Source organism: Eptesicus fuscus, chromosome 19 (genome assembly GCF_027574615.1).
Source record: "Eptesicus fuscus isolate TK198812 chromosome 19, DD_ASM_mEF_20220401, whole genome shotgun sequence".
In the NCBI taxonomy this organism is placed as follows: domain Eukaryota; kingdom Metazoa; phylum Chordata; class Mammalia; order Chiroptera; family Vespertilionidae; genus Eptesicus; species Eptesicus fuscus.
Window position 1 is genome coordinate 17,428,715 of NC_072491.1, and position 25,103 is coordinate 17,453,817.

General features: G+C 37.5%; 1 protein-coding gene across 2 annotated transcripts in view; it reads right to left on the minus strand.

The window, feature by feature from the left end:
- Positions 1-25,103, minus strand: part of ANGPT1 (angiopoietin 1) — a 250,873-nt gene that overhangs the window by 80,064 nt on the left and 145,706 nt on the right. For both annotated transcript variants that reach the window (XM_008143400.2, XM_008143399.3), the window contains exons 2-3: positions 19,303-19,458; positions 8,318-8,439 (exon numbers count right to left, since the gene is read on the minus strand). In XM_008143400.2, the coding sequence (XP_008141622.1) occupies positions 8,318-8,439; positions 19,303-19,458 (278 nt within the window). The remainder of the gene's footprint in view (positions 1-8,317; positions 8,440-19,302; positions 19,459-25,103) is intronic.

A 25,103-nucleotide genomic window follows, 5' to 3' on the forward strand; every position in this document is an offset into this window, starting at 1 on the left:
GATAATTTGGAAAGAGCTGTGAATAGAAAGTTCGTCAAAGAAGTCCTGATGCCAAAGAAAACAATTCTGGACACTGATTTGTGGAAGAATATCCATTCCCTAAGTAAAAAGAATATACATTTAGTATGCTGGAAGGAACATTAGTTTTCACAATTCACTAAACAACCTTTAATGCACCATGACTACCAGGTATCAAAAGACATCAATATAGCTGCCATCTTAAACTAGCTCTTCATGTAAAGAAGGGGTTGCTCATACAAGCAGGAAGCCTGCTCTGCATCACAGACATGGCACAGAATTTGAAATGAAATATATGTATAAAAATAATATGCATGGAAACCTATGACAATGTTTTCCATATGGCAGGTCTTACCAGTTATTTATCTCTTCCCATTATTTTCTCATCTCATTTCTTCATTTGGAATTCCTTTAATAACTTTTGTACTCTAGCAATTCTCTACTAACCTTGTTTGTTAGGTGTAACCTTTATAATAATAACTTTTTAGAGTTCTTCAGGCAAGACTGATCTCTTCTTGACCCTTCCATTTTCTTTGATACTGCTCGTCCCTCCCTTCTGTCTTCTCTTTATATTTGGCTTCCAAAAAACTATTTGTTTTTGATACTTTTCATCCATTGGTTATTATCTACTTGGGAAGTCAGCCCTTCCTCTTCACTATTTCCAAAATGGTTTGAATCCAACACTTTCTTGCCAGAAAAATGCATATGCTATCTCTTCTTACTAATTACGTTGTTGTAATATACCATTATAGTTGTGTAGTATTTTAAAACTCTTATCTACTTTGATTCTGAAAGCAATATAGAGATACCGAGTGAGTAGCTATTACAAGCCCCAGTTTATAGGTAATAATCTAAACACTTTGTCCAAAACTGTGCACATACTGTGTCAGAACCAAAATAAAAAGCTGTCTTCTAACTCATCAAATTAGAAATCTACCCAAAACATCCCAGTGCTGGGACAACTAGCATTCGAGTCTTATCTCTTTGATAATATAAGCTCTACCTTTTTCCACCCATTTAGTTTTTTTTTATTGATTAAGATATTACATATGTGTCCTTATGCCCCCATTGTCCCCCTGCCATTCATGCCCTCACCCCCTTGGTGTCTGTGTCCATTGGTTATGCTTATATGCATGCATACAAGTCCTTTGGTTGATCAAACCTCAGAGGGAAAGTAGGGGAGGGTGGGGGTGAGAGGGAGAGATCACCCATTTACATTTTATGAGGAATCAAGGCATCATCTTTACATCATCTCCTTATTATTTGCTGCTTCCGTCTGGTTATTCTAGGAGTTTGCTGTCACAATATTTCAACATTTCCACCTTTCACATGTATAAAAAACAAACATCTTAGCCAAGTCAGGTTTTCTTTTTAATCTCAACTATCATTTTCTTAAACACCACTCTGCTTTAATAGCTCTGCCATTAAATTTAATTTTCTTACTCAATATATCGATCATATCCCATTTTGTCCTGAAGCCTTTTATTGGTTCTATCACATTTTCCCTATTCACCTCAGATAGGCATAAACACCTCTATATGTACATGTCAATCTGAAGGACATTACAGCTCCAGTGTCCTAAAATTAGATAAGCAAAGGCATATTTTCTGTGATGATGGCCTTTAGCAAAATGTTTAGTTTAGGTTTATATGTATAATCCAAAACCTGATGCTGATTCCAAACTCCAGCTTACTGTTTTCTAGAGTACATTTCTTATTTTTATCGGTTAAGAGTTCCAGTGTTAAGTTTTTGAGAAGCCTAGATTAAATAAACACTTTTTATTAAGATGCATTTTTTAGAATTAGTGTTCCATGGAACAGCAACTTAAGGAACTGTGCCCTTATATCTTAATATACAAATCAAGCTACAAATGCAAAGACAGAGTTTCTCACAGGATTCTCAGTACTTCCTGTTTCCCATCTTTCTGCAAACACTTTGAGAAGAGACATATATAGGATTTTGGCACTTCACTTCTAGCTTGAGGCAGAGGTGCACTTTAATGAAGAATAAAATAAACAAAATGATCTAGGTCTTGAACCTCAGCAAAGGGTTCTAATTGAGTGTATACAAAGCCTTACTTAAAGTTTTTGGTTAACTTTTCTTCCTCAGTCCACAGCTTGTCCACTCCCACATATCTTATTGGAAATATTTCAAATCATTGAACACATCTTGAAGCTTTCACAGAAAAAGCTCTCCCTTTCAAATTGTTTCCCACAATAGAGTTCTTAACATAGCAGCCAGTGAATTCATAGCGGTGACAGCTGCCTAAGCTCTATGTGTGTAAATATAGCTCTTAGACAAGGGGGAAGATGTGAAAATATAGAAATCTTCCCATTTTATCTGTCTGAACCTACTTACAGATGTTTCCATTTTTAACTTTTATTTTGAAAATGTAATGTTAACTTGTGTTGCAAATAGGATTTTAAAAAGTGATATTTCTTGTTCATTCAAAGAAGGGCATATAGTAAATTCAGATTAAATTTATACTTTCAATGTATACTTGTACAAAGCAAATTCTCTCTAAAGATATGAAGTTTATTATTGTGATTCAAATGAGGACAGAAGTATAGATTAGTACAAGTGAACATTGGCAGATATATATTTTAAAGTTTTGGAGTAAATAAGGATAAGTTAAATATGTTGTAGAAGCCAGAAATCAAGAAGAAAATAAAAGATACACTTCATGGCATAAAAATGTATATTTCTATAAAAATAGCTTGGACAATAAATGACTGATTAGAGAAAATATTTCCTACATACATGAAAAACTTTAGCATTCATTACAGAGCTTATATGAGTTAATAAAGCAAAGATAATGCTAGTCAGAGATAAAGAAATGCAAATGGTCATAAATGTGAAAAGACACACAAGCTAACCTCTCAGATAGACAAGATTAATAAAATGGCTAGCAAGGTTTGGAGAAATTGGAAAGCTTACACGTACTTGTGGAGAATGTAAATTTATAGTACATCTATGGCAATGAGTGAGGGATATCTGTATATAGTTACATGTGTAATATATTCATGATAAATTTTTATGAAGTAGAAATAAACTCAGCATTTAAAAAATAGTTACAATCTATACATATGCATCATATACATATGTACTTACGTATGTGTGTAATTGTGTAGGGGGGTGTGTCTGTGAAAACACACATAAATATGTATGCTCTACTAGTATATACTTACGTATATCTTAGCATTCATAGAAAAAGTCTGAAAGAATAAGCACCAAACTGCTAATCTGTTGATGATTCTTTGCAGGGGTTGGTGGTGATGGAGGTATGGAATTAGGGAGACTTTGATTTTCAATTGTTACACTTCCATATAATTTAATGTTTAAATCAAGTGTGTTACTTTTTTATTAATCAGAGATATGTGGTAAATAGTCATGAATCTAGGATGGTCTGGGAAGATGCTGTCTAGAGATTTAAAAATTGGGCTGAATTATGAACCTCAGAATGTGGGCTGATAATTTTAGGTGCCATGCAATGGGCTTTTGGGGATGCAGAATAATGGTTAAAACACCATCTCTATTTTATCTATGTTAAGAACAATTAATATATTTATGATATTTAATGTAAACTATGTGATTTGTATTTTTCATAAAATATATTTTTCAAGTGTGTGTGTGTGTGTGTGTGTGTGTGTGTGTGTGTGTGTATACAGAGAATGACATTTGTTGGGATAGAGCTTAGAGCTACTGGAACATTTACCACTTCATCATTCATTCAACATTCAAAAAGCATTTGATACTATATGTACTTTCTGTAGAGAATTGTGCCTGAGAGCATGAAGACAAAGACAAATAAAAGAACACAGTCTCTGTGTTCCGGAAGTTCACACCCTAATAGTAGAGAGATAGATAAACACGCACACATATTACAATGTGATGGGATAAGTGAAATAATGGGGGAAAAACAAGGTACAGTGTTATCACGTAAGTTGTCATGAATAAGTCTATTTGGCAGAGTCAGAGGAGGGTTCTTGGAGAGGATAACATCTGTAGTAACATCTGAGCTTGAAGGGTGGGCAGAAATTTGTGAGTTGAATAAAGAACTGCAGGACATTCCAGATCAAGTGAAACATTATTTCTGAAATAACATCAAACCTCCAGTGTGATACTCACAACTGGCATAATTCACACTTACCGTGTGCGCCAGGCACTGCTGTCAGTGCATTATATGCATTAACTAAACCTCTCATCAAGTCCATGCACTACTATTTTCATCACCCTTATGTTACAAATTAGGAAAGTAAAGCACAGAGAGTTTAAGTAACTTGCTGAAAGTCACACAAATAACATGTAGCAGAGTCGGTTTTAACAGGATCAAGGAAAAGTGAAATTCAGGCAGTTTGGCCTCTGAGCTCATACTCTTTGCTGTCAGATCATACTTTATAAAATTTAAGAAGGCCTGTGGATGTGAGGCTGTAAAATTCGGATTACAATGATCAAGGACTAGGTTCTATGCTAAAGAACTGGAGCTTTCCTCAGTCAGTACAGAGAGTCATTAGGGAGTTGGCAGATGCTGTCTAGAGATTTAAAAGTTCGGTGGAATTAGTATGTGGGGTACTTAAACAAAAGGGGGAAGTAATCCAACATGTGTTTTGAAAAGAAGGCTGTGGCAGAGCTCTGGGTGACAGCTTTGAGAGGCAGTAAGCCTTACTGCAAAGGCTAAGGAAAGAATTAATAGGAGTTTGATCTAAGACACAGTCAGTGGAAACAGAAAGAACAGGATGAATTGGAAAAAATATTTAGGAGATGCAACTGACAGCACCAGCAGTCGTTATTGAGTTGTGAGGAATCAGGGCAAGGAAAGAATTAAGAAGGCCCTTACATTTCTAGTTTGATTCAGAATTGATCCACTGTCACATCCAAAGGTTAAAAAAATTTAAATTAAAAAAGTTATATGCATTAAATTCATTTTTAAAAGCATGAGAGGAGGAAAAAATATATTCTATTAAATCAGTATCTGTAGGTGTTCCATTTAGGATGTATAGAAGAGAATAGCATAAATTTAAATACTTTTCCTTGATCCCTTCTATATACAACTAACATAATTCAACCTAATTTAATGCTAGAAGTTAGAAAGACATCAGTATTTTGTGAAGAACTTATCAAATGGAAGATAGCTTTAATGAATAAGACTGTGATTTATCATTTCATTTTTTTGGTTAGATTAAGGACTAAAAAAATCAATATTTTATTATGCCATTGCAATGCATTGTTTGTAAGGTATAACTCAGTATCTTAAGTTATACATACTTCAATCATTTAAATTAATTAACATAATAACTTTCCATAAACTCCAGCTAGAAGATAGATGAGGCTTGTCAAAGAAGTTCCGTAAATTCCCAAGGTAAAATAAATAGTTTATATTTCCTACTCCAGTATTAGGAGGAATAAATAATGATCTATAAAGGAATAGGCCAAAAACAACTGGCCTACTCCTTTCCTCAAATTTATATTTGTTTGTGTTAAGAGGATAACTTGACAACCACATCAATTAATCTTGAAGCTGCATCATGTTGGAAAAATATTTTTCTATTAAGACAAAGAGTCATCATGCACTTGAACCCTAATGCTGTCATATACTAACCGTTCGGTCACAGGCAAGTTACTTGACCTATGTGAACTCCAATTTCTTTATACATAAAATGGGAATAATAATAAACGCTTTGAAGAATTAGTTGGAGGAATTAGCATGCTTACACTATGTTAATACACCTGGCACAGATGTTCACCTGATATTAGATAGCTGGGCAGCAGATAGTTTTGCTAAAATTATGTCAGAATGACCATCACATGTGTAGTTTCACTTCACTCTGGATGGTCCTACTAAATATTTTCCTAGTCCTCACTCTGCTTATTAAACACAAGTATCAAGAAAATCCAAATGCTCCATCTTTGTATACATGAAATGTTGATGTCCTTTCCTGTTATAGCCGAGAGAGGCAGAAGAATTTCTTCTGGAATATATTTTCACCTGGTTATGCTCCCACATTGGAAGAAGTTGGGATTAAGTTAGAGATGGGCAGGTGCCTTGAAACCTGGACAGTTGACCAAACCTTTAGACCAAAAGATCTATTTATATATTTGGTTCAGCTGAAGGAATTTGCATTATGGCATCTTTCCCTGCTCACCCCTCTTTTCCATTGTTTTGAGCAGAAGTGGGCAGGAAACATACTGGAGGGATCTAATAGAAGTTGACAATTATATGTCACATTCTGTGGTCAAACCAACCCTCTATGTGTAAGGTGAATATTAATGCTTCCCATTGCTTGGGTTCTTGGTTGTATAATTGCAATTATATGGGCCAGTTACTCATCTCTTACTTCCAAGTGCTGTTTCCTTGAGGTAAGAAACAAAACCAAGTCTGGGATTAGCATCCAACAAAAGAAAAAAGATCCTAAAGAAAACAAACTGGAAGGAAGCTTCTTGGTGTCACCACCACTAGACTGTTAGGAAAACAAATAGTAGAAAAAAAATGTTGTTAATTGTATTCCTGCTTTGTGCCTTTTGCCATTTTGGGGATAAAGAAGTGAATCTAAGGAGGCCAAAAACCCATTTTCAACCTTACAAGTGATACATTTAATTTGTCAGGATGTAAATCAGCAGGACCTCTCAGCATGATCATGTAGTATAATCCTGTTCATAAAATATTCCTCCTTGTTTTGCCAAAGAAGCAGTGCACCTTCCCAAGGGCCAGCTCACCCAAATGGCAGCTACCACCCCATCCGACTCAAACTGGTAAGTCACTCACCCAGACACAACCACTGACATTCCCTGGGGAGGAAGCAAAGCTTAATTTAGATAATCCCCTTTGCAAAGTGTATTAGCTGATCCAAACCAGACCTGGCTGTCTGAAGGCATGTTGTTCCTACATTTCAGAGATGCTTCAATGTAGAAATTGTGGTTGTTTTTTTCTTTTGGAGGACTAAAATTCATTTATGGAATAGGTAAGGATGATCAATACGCTATTTTAAAATATATAAAACAGCTTCATATTTGACTTTGACCTTCTACCCACTTGAATGGGCCAGGGTCCCACATTTCTTTATTGCTCTAGAAAGTGCTTGGCAGAGTTCCTCTAATTCTGTCACATGAAAATAACAATAACAATAAACAGAATAGGGAAAGTATGCTATATATCACAAATGGGTACTTTTGGTTTCTAAAAAGACAAACTCCTTTTCTAAGTGGTTCATGGAAGAATATGCCTGGTTTAAGAATAGATATACCCCCAGCACTCCAATTGCACACAATGCATCCTTCAACAGGAAGATGCAGACACTACAGAGGTAGGACAAGTGTCAGGAGATACAGCACACCAGCAGAAAAACACCGCCAGGAACCACACATGAGGGAATGTCATGACTGAGGGTAAAAAAGAAAGGGGTGTAGAGCAGGAATAAAAGATACATGCTTTTGGTCAGCAGGAGCACACAACTGATTTTCTAATTAGAACATGAATCCCCGGGTTTATTGTGAAATATCTCTGTTGCTAGAAAATGGAAATGTTATAGTTCTGAAAAATATCATTAGCAATAAATAGTGTGACTTATACATATAGGAAACCATGAGTTAGCCATAGAAGTTAGAATTCAGTGAGGGGAAAGTTCCTCGGCAGTAGCTATGTATATGCTTGGACAGGAGTCCGACTCCTTGAGAGGCGGGACGCATGGCAGCCTCTTCCACCTGAGCGGCAGTGGATTTCCAAACACGACTTAGCTTTACTGATGGAACAGAGAAAACTTCTTAAAAATATTTTTATTGCTTTTAAAGAGGAAGGGAGAGATAGAAACATCAATAATGAGAGAAAGTCATTGATCGGCTGCTTCCTGCACGCCCCCCCCCCCCCCCCCTGGGGATAGAGCCCGCAACCCAGGCATGCACCCTGAATGGGAATCCAACCTTGACCTCCTGGTTCATAGGTGGAGGCTCAATCACTGAGCCATACCCGCCAAGCAGAACAGAGAATAACTTTTAAGCAGTTTCCCTTAAAAAAGAACATTTCATGTTGAGAATTCCATAGTAGGAAATGATACCAGGTGTTATATCAAGAATCATGATGGAAAGTAAAACTGCAAAATGGTCCAGAATCAGGGTATATGAGGAGGGAGGGAAAGAGAGAGACAGAGACAGACCTCCTTTGTTTTTATACTCAAAATTAATTTGGCCCTATGTTTTCCTTTTCTTTTACTTTTTCCAAACCACTTCAAATTATTTTTTTTAAAAAAACAGAGAAGTGGAGGATATAAGTCATGTTTAAATAATTTTGGAATACAGAAATCCTCACCTGTTTTTCTCCTGAATCTTTAGGATTTCATTTGTCTGTTGAAGAAGTTGCTTCTCTAGCTTGTATGTTGATAATGAATTCTCCAGCATTTGTATTTCAAGTCGGGATGTTTGATTTAGCATCTGAGGTTAAAAGATAAAAACATTTCAGACTTCCATCACAAAGAGTAAAAACAATTATTTTGGGTTTTTACTTAGTTGTGTTTTTTTTTTTTAAATTAAAATTTCTTCCAGAATATTTAATTGAATGGTCTACATCCTATAAAGTAATGTTTTACATGTCTCTTAAATATTATATTCATTTGAGATTGAGGTTGAAATTGAATGAGAAAACTGAGTTGTTAAACCCATTTTCATATTTAAAATTTTGTGTCCTGAATCCCTAGATATTTCACTGTTTTAGTTGCTTTATACATTGTATCACCAATATTTACAAGAGAAAAAAATGAGTTTTAGTACAAGGTCTTAGATATTGCGAATAATTAAGAATAATTAATAGGAATGTAATATATGCCTGCCTAGATCTATCACCTTACATAAACCAATTAGAAATATTTTATGACATAGTTTAGCCAGGTTCATGATCACACATTTATTGAACACCTATGTTATAGGTCATATCAGCCCTTCCAGATATCATATCATTTCCTGCACATGGGAACCTATTGAAGGAGGAATTATCATCACCACTTTACAAAAGAGGAAATATGTTCAGCAAGAGGCTAAAATCCACACAGGAACCAAGGGAAGAACTGCATTTCAAACACAGATAGTGTGACTCTAATTTTAATGCTCTACACAGAAAACTAAGAAGAGGGAGAGTCAAACTACTCTATCCTGGGGACTTAACCTGAAGAGATGAAGTGACCAGGAACCCAGATCACAATGAAGATAGACTGTAGTTTTCTCTTCAATTGTACTACACTGGGTCCTCTAGAAACTATAAATATTTGACTCATCTGTAATCATGAAGACTCATGTTGCTAGTTGAGTCTTAATATGAGTCTGTGAATCCTGAACCAAACACAGTTATCCTCTGAACAAACACCATGTACTCCTGTCCTAGATGTCTTCAAACTGTGCCAATGTCCTTGTCCCTCCCTATCTCTGTCCTGCCCCCACTCCCTTCTTCCTTAAGGGAGGTAAATAGGTCAAGAAAGAGGTATAATTCATTTTTAAAGCTCCACTGTCACTTGAAAACTTTTGCAACCATCCATTTTTTTTGCTATAGCTACTTATTCTGGAGCAGATCTAAACCTATGCAAATGCACATAGAAAACCTTTTAAAAATAGACTGATGTGACCAGGGTTGGGCTTGGGCTATAGGAAGTTGTGGAGGAAGGAGACAAATTTTTAGGGGAGCAGGATAGGGACTAGGGTGAGAGAGAGGCAATTACTTCAGTTGCAAGATATAAGGAGGTGTCAAAAAACTCAGTAATCAAGATAAAAAATATTTTAATACAACATTTTGAAAGAGCAAAATTAAAACCAAAAACATCCATGTTGAGCATAATATCACTTTAAAATAAAAAGGATCTCTTCCTGAATATGCATGACTCAGTTTTGCATGACTTGCTTTCACTCCCCTCACCCTAGTCCCAGTGCTGCTGGGCACGGGGGTTCAGGGTTGGGGTGGGGTGGATAAAGAAGAGAATAGTGAGATGGAGCATTTGCACTTTAAAAAAATTTTAAGGGATATGATTCATTTACACAGTTGTCATGAGTATGGGTCTGAAAGCCTGTCTAAAAGTTACTACAACCTATCAAAACTTATATTTGTGAAGTGTTTTAGAGTTTAAAAAAATATTTTACTATTCTGAGTCATTTCATTTGAGAGAAAACAGAAGCAAGAAGACCTGGAATTTGAAGACAGAGTTAGTAGCAGTGCCGAGGGGAAAAATAATAGAGAATATAAAGACGTGAATACACAAAATATAACTTTCAATTATTAAACACAGTTTTGTGCAGGCAAGTTTTTGTGTTTATTAACTAGAATGATTATCAAATAATTACATAGGGGATGAGACAGCTGTATCTTTTGGTGACAGTGCTTGTCACAGAGAAAATAGTATTTATTGAATAAACAAAGAGTCCATTGTCTCATTGAATCAAGCGTATCATATGCCATGAAATAAAATATTTTCTTCCTTATTCATCATACTCTCTGATAACACTTCTTGATATTCTGAAATACCAAAATTTTTATTTTACAAAGGACAGAAGCTGTTCTTCTCCATGTGTAAGAAGAGCATGTGGGAACACTGAAAAAAGAATGGAATCATCCAAAATAAAAAATGAAGCTGCCTATGCTAAGTCTGGAGACTACTACAGCTCCTAAGTTTTCTCTGCGTTGTCCTAACTTGAATCCATTTGCTATAGAGCAGCCAGAGTGATCTCTGTGAAAACAAAAGTCAGATAATTTCATCTCGTATGCTAAACCTGCGAATGGCTTCCCTTGGCAATTAGCATAAACCCCAAAGTTCTTAGCCTGGCCTACAAGGTCCTATATGATCAGGACCCTGCTCACATCTCAGATCACTCTCCTTCTTTCTCGCCACATTAATTTCCACCTCAGGGCCTCTGAATTTGCAGTTTTCCCTGCCTGGAATGCCCAGATCCATGTCTACTTTCTTCTCATCATTCAGGTCTTGCTCAGAGAGGTCCTTCCTGGCCACTCTCTGTAAAGTAACCTCCTCCCCACCCCAATCATCCTCCATCAGGTCACCCTGTTCTATTTTCTATTATGGAATCATCACTATTTGAAGTCATCCTGTCCATTCACTCATTTGCTGTCTTTCTTCCCCATGAGCATGTCAGCTGTACAGAGGCAGGATGACTCTGCCTGGAGCCCTCCATACCCCAGAGTCCAGCATGGGCCTGGCACCCTGGGGCCCTCAGAGCTATTTGTTGAATAATATGCTAGACCATAGACAATGACTTATTCAAGTTGGGTAATGGTAAGAGAGGGGGTAACAGGCCATGTGAATATCAAGCTGGACTTCAATGATAATAGCCCAAATCTAAGGCAGCATCTGAATGTGGAAGAAGGAGGGGGACCAATCTCAGAAATCCAGGCTAAGTGTTGAGCACAAATACCATTCCCTTCTCTTCTTTCCCCATCACCTTGACCCAATAGCTGTGCTATTTCAGCTCTCTCCACTGATCTATTAAAATAGGCCCCAAGTTCAAAAGCGAGCAACTGAAAGAACTGTACAGGAAACTATGATAAATTGACCACTTTCTTGCCATGCATCCATGGAACTTGCTGCTTAGCAATAATCTAAGTGTTCCATTAAAATGACAAAAGTCATTTCCTTTTTAGCCTAAACACATTCCAAAAGCACAGCACTGGGGGAAAAAAAAGAAGAAGAAAAAGAAGAAAGGAAAGAATGAAGGGAGGGAGGGAGGAAAGAAGGGAGAGAGGGAGGGAGGGAAGGGAGAAGAGAGGGAGGAAGGAAAGAAAGAAGGAAGGAAGGAGAAAAAAGATGAAGAGTATATCAAACAAGGCCTCACTAGACAATTTTAAAGCTTAAATATTCCAGAATATACAAGACAGTAAGGAAGATTTAACACTTAAAAGTAAGAATTTATGGAGTATAAAAAATTAGTTCTTTCTTTTAAAAATCAACAGAAATTTAACATAGAAATTTCTAGTTTCTCAATGAAATTGAGCTAGAGATTTTCAGCCAGCTTCCCTTTAATACTTTAAAAAGTGCCTCTGATCTTTCTTAAAAAGAAAATATCCACACAAAAAGTTCTTTCACCAGTATATTAACTTTAAAATCAGCCTTGCTTTATAGATTTGTTTCCTTTTAGTTTAATCATTTGTTTTTCAAATGAAAATATAACACACGTTATACTGAGAGTTAGGAGATCACCATTTTACTAAATCGATGAAATAATTTATTTGGTCAATGATGGGCAATGTGACAAAGTACCATCCTATAGGTCATTTGTTCATTTCCAAGGAGAAAGTGGGAGAATTGGATGAAGAGATAAGGAGGCTTCTACTCTAACTAGCCAAGTTAGAATAGCATCACTGAGAGCGTAGCAAGCTGGCCTGTGTGCCTGCTGATGAGATGTAATAGGAAGTGATCAGCAGTTCCACAGGGCACGCCCACCACAATGTTCAGCTGGGTCTAATTGAACCTGATTTCCAGTTAAAAGAAACCATGAGAGATGGAAGAGTACATTTAAAAGCATCTTTAAAAAATTCAGACAAATAGAGAATATGGGACAGTTTAAAAAAAACAGATGACCCAGTTTCTCAAAAATCTCAAGAGAAAAAAAACACAGGAGATTGCTCCAAAATAAAACAGACTATTAAATCTTAAAAAATAAAATGCCTATAAATTTTTGGTAGAATAATTGAGGAAATTTGAGTATGAAAATTAGATAATCTTACAGAATAATTGTTAATCTTACCTATGATAATATAATAACATATAATTAATTCTATATAATTATTTTATATATTTTATATTATATTATCAATAAATATATATTGTGTTTATAATCTATAATAATATCTATAATAATAAAAGCATAATATGCTAATTAAACTGGACAGCCAAAAGACCTTCTGGACGTCATTCCAGATGTCCTGCTGGATGAAGCCGCGGTGGCAGGGGCCAAGGCAGGGGTGGTTAAGGGTGATCAGGCAGACAGGCAAGCAGTTAGGGGCAATTAGGCAGACAGGCAGAGTGGTTAGGGGCGATCAGGCAAGTGGTTAGGGGTGATCGGGCAGGCAGGCAGAGTGGTTAGGGGTGATCAGGCAGGCAGAGTGGTTAGGGGTGATCTGGCAGGCAGGCAAGCAGTTAGGGGCAATGAGGCAGGCAGGTAGAGGAGGTTGGGGTGATGAGGTAGGCAGGCGAGTGTTTGGGGCGATCTGGCAGGCAGGAGAGCAGTTAGGGGCTATGAAGCAGGCAGGCGAGTGGTTAGGGGCAATCAGGCAGGCAGATGAGTGGTTAGGGGAGATGAGGCAGGCAGGCAGGCAAGTGGTTAAGAGCCAGCAGTCCTAGATTGTGAGAGGGATATCCGACTGCCAGTTTAGGCCCTGCGGGATCGGGCCTAAACTGGCAGTCAGACATCCCCCGAGGGGTCCCGGATTGCGAGAGGGTGCAGGCCGGGCTGAGGGACTCTCCCCCACCCCCGGTGCATGAATTTCATGCACTGGGCCTCTAGTATAATAATAAACTCACTGAGCTATGAAGTTTAGTAGAGATAGTACTTATATTACTATCTTACATGCAGAAATTGTGGGTAGAAGAAACTTGCCCAACAGTAGAGTGGAATGGAACCCAGTATTCCAACTCCAGTCTGAGTTCTCTCCAATAGGCTCACATAACTGCACAAGCAGCTTCCCTCTGGCTAAGAAAGGTACCTCCCTTCAGTCAATAACAACTGCTATCAAAATGGTTTCTTTCAAATTACCGTGAGATCTGCTTGTCTAGGCATCTGATTTCTTCCCTCTCCCCACCCCAACACTAACTAGCATTTGTGAGGCAGGAAGGTGGACTAATTTGTCATGCTCCTCAGAGTACAGAGAGAATATATTCATTCAGTGTTCTTAGTCAATAAAAATATCTCTGCTTCTGTTCAAAGTCCTATTCTGATCCATCACCTATCTGTGACTATTCACACACAACCCTTAGGACAGTGCCTTTGGGCTTGGGAACATTGGGCTGAAGTCTACAGAAATTAAAGGGCTAATGTTAATTAATATAGTCATTATTTATTGAGAGCCTACTGTGTACTAAGTCCTGTTCTAAATCCTAAGAATAGAACAGTGAACAAGACAGACAAAATCCATGATCTCTAGGAGTTTGTATGCTAGTGCAAGGTTTGGCCAGCTTTTTCTGGAAAGGGCCAGTTAGTAAATATCTTCATCGTGGAGGGCCAGGTGGTCTCTGGTACAACTACACAACTCTGAGAAAGCAGCCATACACAACATATAAATGAATGAGAGTAGCTGTGTTCAATAAAACTTTATTTTTTAAAAAAAGGCAATTCGAATTTGACCTCTGGATCATAGTTTACTGAGCCCACTCCTTTCCCAGACCTTGTGAGAAAATTGATTACCAGGATATTTTCCTTGGATGACCAACCAGTGGCAAATTTATTTTACTGCCATTTCAATTAGGCCAAAGCTAAATGTTTATTTGACTAGTCTCTCATCAAATTAAAAAGATCCAGTGGTTCAATTTTTAAAGCTGACCTTACAAATCTATTTCTGCCTAGAGATTCATTCTCCTTGATGAAACTGTTGCTGAACTGTCTTAAATTTGTAATTGTACAATTGAAGTCTGAACAACAGGTGTGATAGTTCATGAATTCTGAGGAGCAAATGATAAAATGAGATTAGACATGCAGGGAATTTATTAGGAGAAATGTCTGTAAGGGAAAATTGAGAAGACACCAGAGTTAGGAGTACCTTCTGTCTGGGATGCAGGTCTAGCCATAGTGAAGAGGAGAGAGAAGGAAGGGAGACTGCGTGGAAATCTTAGTCTGCAGGACAGTTGTGGGAAAGTTTAACGAGGCTGATGGAGAGCCCTTTGCCAAGGTCATGTCAGTGGAGTCTGACAGCTCCCAGGACCAGGTCTGAACAAGTGTTGCTGCCACGAATACTGGCTGGAAGTGGCCACTAGAAATTGTGGCCTCTGCACCCACACAGTGATGGATTTCAGAGCACAGCACCTAGAACCATTGGTCAGTTACACTCCCATAGCAGAAAGGTGTATTTTTATGACTGCAAGGAAAGACTCTGTAGCTAATTCATTCAAGGATAGGTTAGGAAAGAAATGGCTTAGAAACGTTTGCCATGTTAACTCAGTTAAACTCACTGAGGATAAGAACTACTTTACTTACTGTTGTATTCTACAAAACACCTATTAAAATATCTTGCATCAAGGAGGTACTTAAAATATATCTTTGTAAATTTTGATTAAATTCCACTTCTAATACTATGGGTCCCCTACAATTCATTGGAAATTGGAGGAAACTCAGGCTCTGTATGTAAGGAACTTCCTATAGTTACATAGCCAGTAAGGACAGCACTGGTCCTGAGATTGAGTGAGATGATGTGCAGTCACATGGCAACATGGCAATAACAGGGGAACCGTCAGCAGCAGCAGAGAAGCAGCAGCAGCAGCTGTGTCACTTACAGAAAACACTCAGTGGCTACTATTAGGTTTACCTTACCTTTGCTTTATCTGATTCCCATCTAACTCTCTGCTTAAAGCCATTTAGTGCCCACCACATTAGAGAGGGAAAGGAATCTAGACTCTGATGCTGAACTTCCTGGGTTCAAATATTCGCTCTGACATTTACCAGCTTTTTCATCTGGGTCGAGTTGCTTCACCTCCCTGGGTTTCAGTTTCTACATCTTTTTTTAAAAATATACATTTATTGGTTTTAGAGAGGAAGGGAGATAGAGAGATAGAAATAGCAATGATGAGAGATAATCATTGATTGGCTATCTCCTGCATGCCCCCTACTGAGGATCGAGCATGTGCCCTGACTGGAAATTGAACCCTGACCTCCTGGTCTATGCTCAACCACTGAGCCATGCTGGCAAGGCCCAGTTTCTAGATCTTTAAACAAGAGATAGTAATAGTACCTACCTCATAGAATTAAAAAATATATATTAAATAGGTAATATATATGTAAAGATTCTTAGAACAGAGTTCAGTGCAGATTATCAGAGGTGAATTTTAATGTAATTTATCTGTTATTGTCCCTCTAATCAACACTGGCCTGAGGAAGAAGTCAAAAATAGACTCTCACTACAGGAAGGTCATGAATAATGTTTGAAAAGAACGCCTTCATATTGCACACTTGGAAAGAGGAACTGGAAGGAGAGGAGATGTTGGTACAAACTGATAACAGAGTGAGAAAAACACTGCAAACTGGAATACAGAGGAAGAAACGGGCTGGTGTTGGTTCCTGATTCTCACCACCAAGGCCAGCAGCATTACTTAAATGTGCTCATTATCTGTCTCCTTTCTGATCTTGATGCTTATTGAGCACAAGAGTATTTTTAAATGTCATTGCGGTAAAACCATGGCTTTAACACCTTTTGCTGAGGTCAAGCCCAGAAGGTGAGCAGAGGACTGGGAAGCAATGTTACTTATCTCTAGAACATCATCACATGAAAGCTAGGGCACTAAAACATATTGCAAAACCACTGGCGTGAGCTCCTGAAATAACTGAGGGCATGAAGTCAGTTTAGGGAAAGGAAAGCAGCACTCACCAACCATGAAACAATGTAGGATGAATATGGGAGCAAAAACCAGGAGCACTCCTGGATAGCACAAAAGGCTTTACTGGTTCATAAGTGCTCACTATAAAAGAATAGAGTATATGGAGATTAACGATAATTCAGGACTCATTCTGTAACCTTGGCCATGCATCAGGATGCGAGTGCACTTGCACAATTAGGCCTAAGTAGAACATGTCCTGCTGCAAACGTTCAAATAAGCACCGCGCGGGAGTACATTCACAAGAAAAGGGTCTGGCGCCTCCCTCTCATGGTGAGTTGTGATGCATTTTAGATTTTTGAGATGTTTTCAAGGTTGCAGCTATCTTAAAATTCTTGTTGCATCTAAAACTTTCATTGGCCTTTAATAACTACTTAATTTTAGCTCCTCAACATAGGGAGTAGGTTTTTTTTTTTTTTCTCTATGAATTATTTGTACTATTTACCATAAGGTACATGTCCCTTAGCCTTAACGATGTAGAACAAGTTTGTTATCTTATAAAATCTTACATAGTATGTATCTCAGCAGTGATTAGTATGCTGATAATGAAAATTCCCGCCCTCTCCTATAACTCCAATTCCTGGGTAGAAAGAGAACAAAAATAACTCAAGAGGTTTTCGGGGGGGGGAGGGGGAGGTGAGAAAGAGGGAAGAATATGTCATGTTTGTCATAAAACTTATTATAATGTTATCACTGAAATGCATACACATTTTAAATGTTCAATCAAGTAGGGTAATATTAATTGTGTATTTCAATTTTTGAATATATAGAATGCTTTGTAGGCGCTGGTTAGTATTCTGTTCCAATGAAAATAGAAAAAATATACTCACATTATTGATACCACAAGAAGCCAATGTTCATAGACTACCAAGCTTACGTACTGTGATGATAAATGACTATATACAGTCTCATACATTTTAGTTATCATATGTAGTTTTCCCTTCCTCATCCCTCATGGTTTTCTGATGATAGCGTACTATCATCAAAAATATTTTCCAAAGCCTCTGTGATGTATTGATCCAATGTAATCCATATTTAAGTTCTAGTTCAATTAGTTAATTATTAGTATTACTAATTAAGAGGGATAGCAAAGGAAATAAGTGAGTATGCTTCAGTTGGAGTCCCAGATTTGCTTCATTAGCTGTGTCAATGTGAGAAAAATCACTGAAGCTTTCTGACCTCCTATTTGCTCCAAATGATTTTCAAAAGAAGTCATTTGGCCCTAGCTGGTGATCTCAGTGGTTAGAGCATTGGCCTGTTTACCCAAGGGTCAAGGGTTTGATTCCTAGTCAAGGGCATGTACCTAGGTTGTGGGTTCACTCCTTGTCCCAGTCAAGGCACATGTGGAAGGCAACCATTGATGTTTCTCTCTCTATCTCTCCCTTCTGCCTTCCACTCTCTCTGAAAAGCATTGGAAAAAATATCCTCAGGTGAGGATAAAAATAAAAAGTAATTTGTACATGGGAAATTGGTTTGTGTAACATAAAATGCTCTACCCATATAAATTATTATTATCATTTCTCTTTAAATATCAGCAATGTAAGGCCATTAACACAAATGAAATAAAATAGAAATAAGGTTGCATCTTACTTTTAAATTTATATTGCTAAAATAATTAAACAAGGAGGCAGTTAGACTGAGGTGGCAGTAATGCTCTGAAACCTACATAAGCAAATCAAAACTAAGCCAGAATCAATGCACTTAAATACAAGAAAATGAAACTTAGGAACAACCCATCACAAACAGCCAGCAAGGATTTCCCAAATAAGGCAACTACTTAAGCTACAGCCAATCAAATTGCTTCCGCATCTTCTCTATTAAAACCTTTCCCCTAGTTCCCTGGTAGGCACTGCCCAATCCTAACCAATGTTTGCTCAAATAAACTCTTGACAATTTTAATGTGCCTCATTTTACCTTTTAACAGTATTATCTCAGCTTTGATTCCAGAAATCAACTATATTGGTTTTCAGAATGGTAGCTGAAATAGCTATTTTCATGGTACTAAGCAGATAAAGAGACCATAATCAATCGAGTCACCAAAAATGACATTTTCACTAAACTGTAAAAATAGGTTTGTGACAGTGATAATTAAAGGATATTTTACTGACTTGTACAATAGATATGTATGATTGTACATTAATAAGTATGTCGTTGCCCATGGTAGGATAATACATACATACATATTTATGTTCATGCATATGTATACATATGGAGAAAGAGTTTTAATCGACTCCTCATTATAAAATCATGCTGAATTAATAAAAAAAAAAAACACGACACATTCCTGATTAGTTCATTTGGGGTTTTCCTTCCTATCCACTGTGCACAGAACCTGTGCAGGTGCCACTATGGCTAAGAACTACGAGACAAAGCAGGGCAGATAAAGAATGCACATAAAAGGTACCAATTGGACCCAAATGGTTATTTTGTTTGACACATATCATAACACATTTGGTAGCTGCAGTGTTTATTTGAATGGAAATGCTGATTAAGTCCTCTGCCAGCCCTGTTTTTACAAACACACACAAAGCTAAATATACCAACCCTCATCTAATCAAAAGAAACATGCATAGCATGTCAGGCAGTTCTTGTTGTTATTACCAACCAACAAAAATGTATATGTTTCCCCAGTCCCAGTGTGAAATGTGCTCTGTGTTTATGGAGTAAGCTAACGGGGGGGAAAAAATCTTCCCAGTTAAGAGTTTGTGGACTGGCCTAGGGGTCGTACCTGCGTCTCCACATCTGTCAGCTTTCTGGTCTGCTCTGCGGTCTGCGAGAGGAGGCTGGTTCCTATCTCGAGCATGGTGGCCGTGTGGTTCTGAACTGCATTCTGCTGTATCTGGGCCATTTCCGACTTCATATTTTCCACCACGTAATTCTCAATCTGCAAGAGATAAAGGACCAAATATACTACATTATAAGCAAAGCCTCTTAGTCGGAGCATGTAATATTTACAATGACAAAACGAGACACAGCTGGCAAATTAGCCATCTGGCAGGGCTCCTCTGCATCTCTGGGAGCTGGGGAACTGGAGCAGAGCACACAGGAATCCAGTTGTTAACAAACTGCTAATAGACTGATACATGTATGTAATCATCACAAGCATAATGAACATTTGCACTTGGATAGTGCTTTCTTACTTTCGACATCATCTCATTTAACCCTCGGAGCAAAGATGTGAGAGTTAGGCACAGATGGCCTCGTTGTTCTTTTTATTTTATAGCTGAGAAAACAGAATAAGAGAAGGTGAATTGAGCCCAAGGTCACTCAACAAGAATGCAGCAGGATTAGCATTAGACAACTTAAGTCAGAGTCTTGGTTCCCTGGTCTTTCCATTACACCATACTGACCACTCATCTCAGAAAAATTTAGCCTCCTCCTTCCATTTCTATAATGAAAAATAAAGATGGTGCTGAGTTATGGGAATGGAACGACAGATGCTGCAAACACAAGCTTTTAAAAGAATATTAAGGTATAGGCAGCCAAATATGTAACGAGCTGCAAAACCTCGGAGCTAGGTAAAACTACTCTCATTGCTCCTTTGCAAGCTAAAATCAAAAAAGGCACTGAAATAGCCAATAAAGCTTCATTTGGCATTCTCGCTTTGGGTTATATTTAGTCCTATTTATGGTGCCATCTTTGAGAATACCACGGTTATAAAATAAATGGTATACAATAGGGGCCAAGAAGAATTACTATGTGACTTACTATGTGAGAGTCTGGTAGGCATCTGGGAGAATAGAGCTAAGCATATGCACTGCTCAAAAATACAGAAGAAGCCTGCACCTCCCTGTCAGAGCACTTAATTCTCCCCCACCACTGTGTGGTGACTACATTTTATTACCCAATTACACATATGGGGAAATTGCATCCCAGAGAAGTCAGGTCCAAGGCCACACACCACAAAAACAGCCAGACTTGGATTTGAGTGCTGAAGTCCTTAGCTTTCATACCAACACTTTTAACCACTTGATAGCTCTGCCAAGTCGTGCTTCACAAGCTGGGTTCCAAATCATTAACAGCTACGTGACTTTTACTGACTTAGTGATCCATAATGTATCCGCTATTTTATAATCCACAGTGACATTACTGTCCTGTACTAAATACAGTCTAAAACTAAATTCCCCTTTGTGAAACTTTGGCAGTTTACTTTCTAACACCATCTCTGGCTTATTTCTCTTCATCAAATATGAATGAATCTGCCTCAAGCTAAAGAAAATGAAAAGTTAGGACCAAATTCATATAGTTTTTAATAAATTCCTTTATTCTTGGTCAATATAAGGCAATGCCCCTTCATCTTTTATTCTCAAATTAGAAGTGTGTGTGGGGGATTCAACCTACAAAAAGTTATTATAAAACAAATAAAAATAGATTAAAGTAAGTATCTGGAAATCATCTTAACAAAAGGTAAGGTCTCTAAGCCAAATCTTGGCTTTATTCCACTTGAACTAACACATTTAAACAATGGAAGGGTAGAGTTAAGGAGGGTAGATCAGAGTATCAGCCATCTGATGTTTTGGATTCTGTATTGCATGTTTCCCCTTTTCCTAATTACATTCCTTAAATTTATCTTGGGAAATGATCTTTTCCACCTTCACAACAAATGCTTCAGGTGGAATTGTATCCCCCTAGATTCAGAAGTAGGTATATGTTTGAGCCTGAAAACCAGAATGTTCTGCCCTTACTTAGAGAGAGTGAATAGTTCATGAATAGAAAAATATTCTAAACAAGGACACTAAGTCTCAGTTCTGCAATTTTGTCCAACTATTTCACAAAACATTTTTTTACCTCTATGCTTAGCAAGCTGGTAACATATATGCCTGAGACTTCAATCACAAAACCAGAGCAAGCCTAAGAATAAGGCCAACTCAGAAAGACAGACAGACTGACAGGTAATATAGATAGAATGATATATATATTTTTTAAAAATCTTTTAATCCTCACCTGAGGATATGTTTTTTAATGTTTTTATTGATTTTAGAGAGAGGGGAAGGGGGGAGAGAAAGAGACAGAGATAGAAGAAGGGAGAGAGAGAGAGAGAGAGAGAGAGAGAGAGAGAGAGAGAGAGAGAGAGGAGAGAGTAACATCAATTGGTTGCCTCCCTTATGCTCCTGACTTGGGATCAAACCCACAACCTAGGTATGTGACCTGACCAGGAATCAAACCAGCAAGCTTTTTGTTTGGGATGATGCTTTAACCAACTGAGCCACCTGGCCAGGGCTAGAAGTATATCTTTAGAGTATCTTGATCCAGTCAAGTTTTTAGCCAGATCCACCCTTGGGCATTCAGTTGTAAACTGTGTGATCTAATAATCTCCCCTTGAGCAGTCCACTTTTTTTTTTCTCCAGTAACATTAATTTAGATTTATAACACAACCAAAAGAGTCTTGATACATACTTTTGATAGCTTTTAGTAAAGGAAACTTCAGACAGGCAAACATTAGAAGCATGTCCAGGGAATTTGGGACTGTATATGAACATATATATTCTCAAATAGGGCAGATAAATCTCGATCTAGGAGATAACTATCATTTATAGCTGATATTAATCAATTGTCTACTCTGTGGCAGGCACTGAGCTAAGTGCTTTTTTTAAAAAAATAACAGCACTTTTTTATAGACTCATCATAGAAGAGATTATTGAGGCTTAGAAAATTCACAACTTGCTCAAGAAGAAACAAGAACTCAACTGCCAGTGCCAACCCATGTTCTTACCCTCTAACCTATTCAGCTTGGCACTGCTTAATTATTCTACATATTTTATTATGTAGCTCCTAAACCTTGTATGTTCATCAAAAAACTACATGGAGAGTGTTTTAAAAATGCAGGTAAAGGTACAACACATCAGAACTCTGAATCAGAATTTTCAAGGGTATATTACTAGGAAACTATATGTTTTTAAATGGTCCCAACCGTGATTCTGTGATTCTGTTTCAGGCAAAGAGCAGTGCTTCTCAAGGTGTGGTCCAAAGAACTGCCTGTGTGAGAACTATTTGTGAGTAGTCTGCCATGAGATAAAGAACTTGTGTGTGTCAGAACGTAAATTAGTGCCACTAAGTTTACTTATACAATATAAGTCTGTGTATATAGAGATAGTGGAGCAAGACTTTCTCAGTGAAGAAAGATGCTCTAGCACTTTAATTTATATTCTGGTGCAAGCTTCTTAATGTTGCTCATATCATTTCCTTGAGTGTCAGTAATTTATACCAGCAAATTCTTTCTGGTATGTCAGATTCCCTGTTTATGAAGACATGTCAAAAAAACAACTTAAGTTTCCCATGTAGATTTCTCTCCTGACAAAGAAGTCACTAATCAGTGAGCTCTGATACAATCTGCTTGATAACTACACATCATTTTTTTTTTTTTTTTTTTTTTAATATATTTTATTGATTTTTTACAGAGAGGAAGAGAGAGGGATAGAGAGTTAGAAACATCGATGAGAGAGAAACATCGACCAGCTGCCTCCTGCACACCCCCTACTGGGGATGTGCCCGCAACCAACCAAGGTACATGCCCTTGACCGGAATCGAACCTGGGACCTTTCAGTCTGCAGGCTGACGCTCTATCCACTGAGCCAAACCGGTTTCGGCTACACATCATTTTTTAATGCAGTTGGTTAGTGGGCATCAGTTTCAGAGCTTGACTTACTCTTGGTGCAATAATAATCATGTTTCCCAGACTCCATAGAGGAGGACACCTCCAGCATAGGTCGATCCTACTTATGATAGACTCTTATCTATTATCTATCTATCTATCTATCTATCTATCTATCTATCTATCTATCTATCTTGTATTATTGTGCTTTCCTAAACTGTAAAAGCACTCATCACAAAAAACCTCCCAATTCTGCTGGCTCTGTTACAGAAATAAAGTAGGTCTCCAACCTACACTAAAATTATCATTTGGGTTGCCATGATGAGTAACATGAATATATCTAGTTAATCATTTTTAAATCAAATGGAGCTGCTTTCTTTAGGAGTAACTGCCTTTTAATGTGTAAGGTAATGGCACTCTTAAGTAGCAAAATCCAGATGTAGTTGATTTAAAGGCTGAGGAGAGAGACAGAAGTCAAATATACAATGTGTGATTAATAAGAAGGACCACTTTCATCTTATCTCTAAACATTCCTCTGTAGATGTGTAACTATGAAATCCATCTTGATGTGCCATATCAGCTGGGTTCAGGAAGGTTTTGCAACAAATTTGATTGTCTTCATGTATTACCTCCTGGTTTTTAAAATGTTTACAGAATATGATGGCTACGTCAAGGTTCAATATTTTATAAATATGTAGGATGTGCATTTTAAGCTTAGAGGTTGCTGAGCATAAAAGTTGATGGGTTATAAAGTAGGAAACTCCCAATCTGAATCATACAATTATTTGACTGTACGGCCACTCTCAGTGTTTGACTCCAGAGTTTTATAAGTATTGGCCAAAATACTTACCAGTAATATCCAGGATGCAATTTGATAATGAACAATAAATAATGATTTTTTTTTAAGTAAGGAAATAATGTTACATTCCTAAAGTGACTAAGAGTTTACAAAGAGCTTTCATACACATTGACTTGATTCTTGCACCAACCCTATGGGGAGAGTATTGACTCCATTTCATGGTTTAAGAAATGGATGCTCAGAGACCTTAGGTGACTTGATAGAGGTGAAAGAAAGGACTCAAATCCATCTTCTGATGTTCCACTAACCCCAGAACTGTGGGAAATGCTCTGTTGATGGATTGGTTGGCTGGTTGATTGACTGATTAATTGATTGGTTAATTTCATATTTTAGCTAGCTCATTGAGAATTCATTTACTTATTCATTTGAGACCATGTTGGAGGCTAAGTTAATTTGAGGTCAGGTGAGAGGCTCTAGGGCCAGGTATATGAAATTTACCTTGCCAGCATTTTTAATACAATGATCCTCCCGTCAGTTCCTACCTTTTTTCTTAGTATGTAGTTTATAACATGTTTGTTTACTTCTGCCCATTCTATTTCTATAAACCATTGTAAAATATAACAAAGGAATAACAACAACCTAGCATGGTTCTGCACATGTGTAGCTCATTGACTCCTCATAACAATCTAGGCACTGTGTTCATTTTCCTTGTTTCATTAATAAGAAAACAGGCTAAAGGAAGTTAAATAAATTGTCTATGATCACACAGTGAGTCCATGGAAGAGCTGGTATGTTGCTTTGAAGGTAGCTAGATGGCCTCACAGGCTGTACTCCATCTTAAAGTACAGTCACCCATCACGCACAAGCACACTACCACCAACGTCACAGACAAATTCTGGTAACACGATATTCATGGAGGGAATACACAAAATGCAGGACTGATGTGATAAAACTTGTTCAAAGATATAATTTCTCAGTTTTTTTATTTAATCATTTATACTGATTGATAGCTATACTATCTTAGGAAATGTACTACAGGTGATGAGAAAGAAAATATACAGTCAACTGTATTACAAATAGCATTATTAACTAGAAAATAATATTTTTAAGACATCAAGATTATCACCCACTTGTAGCT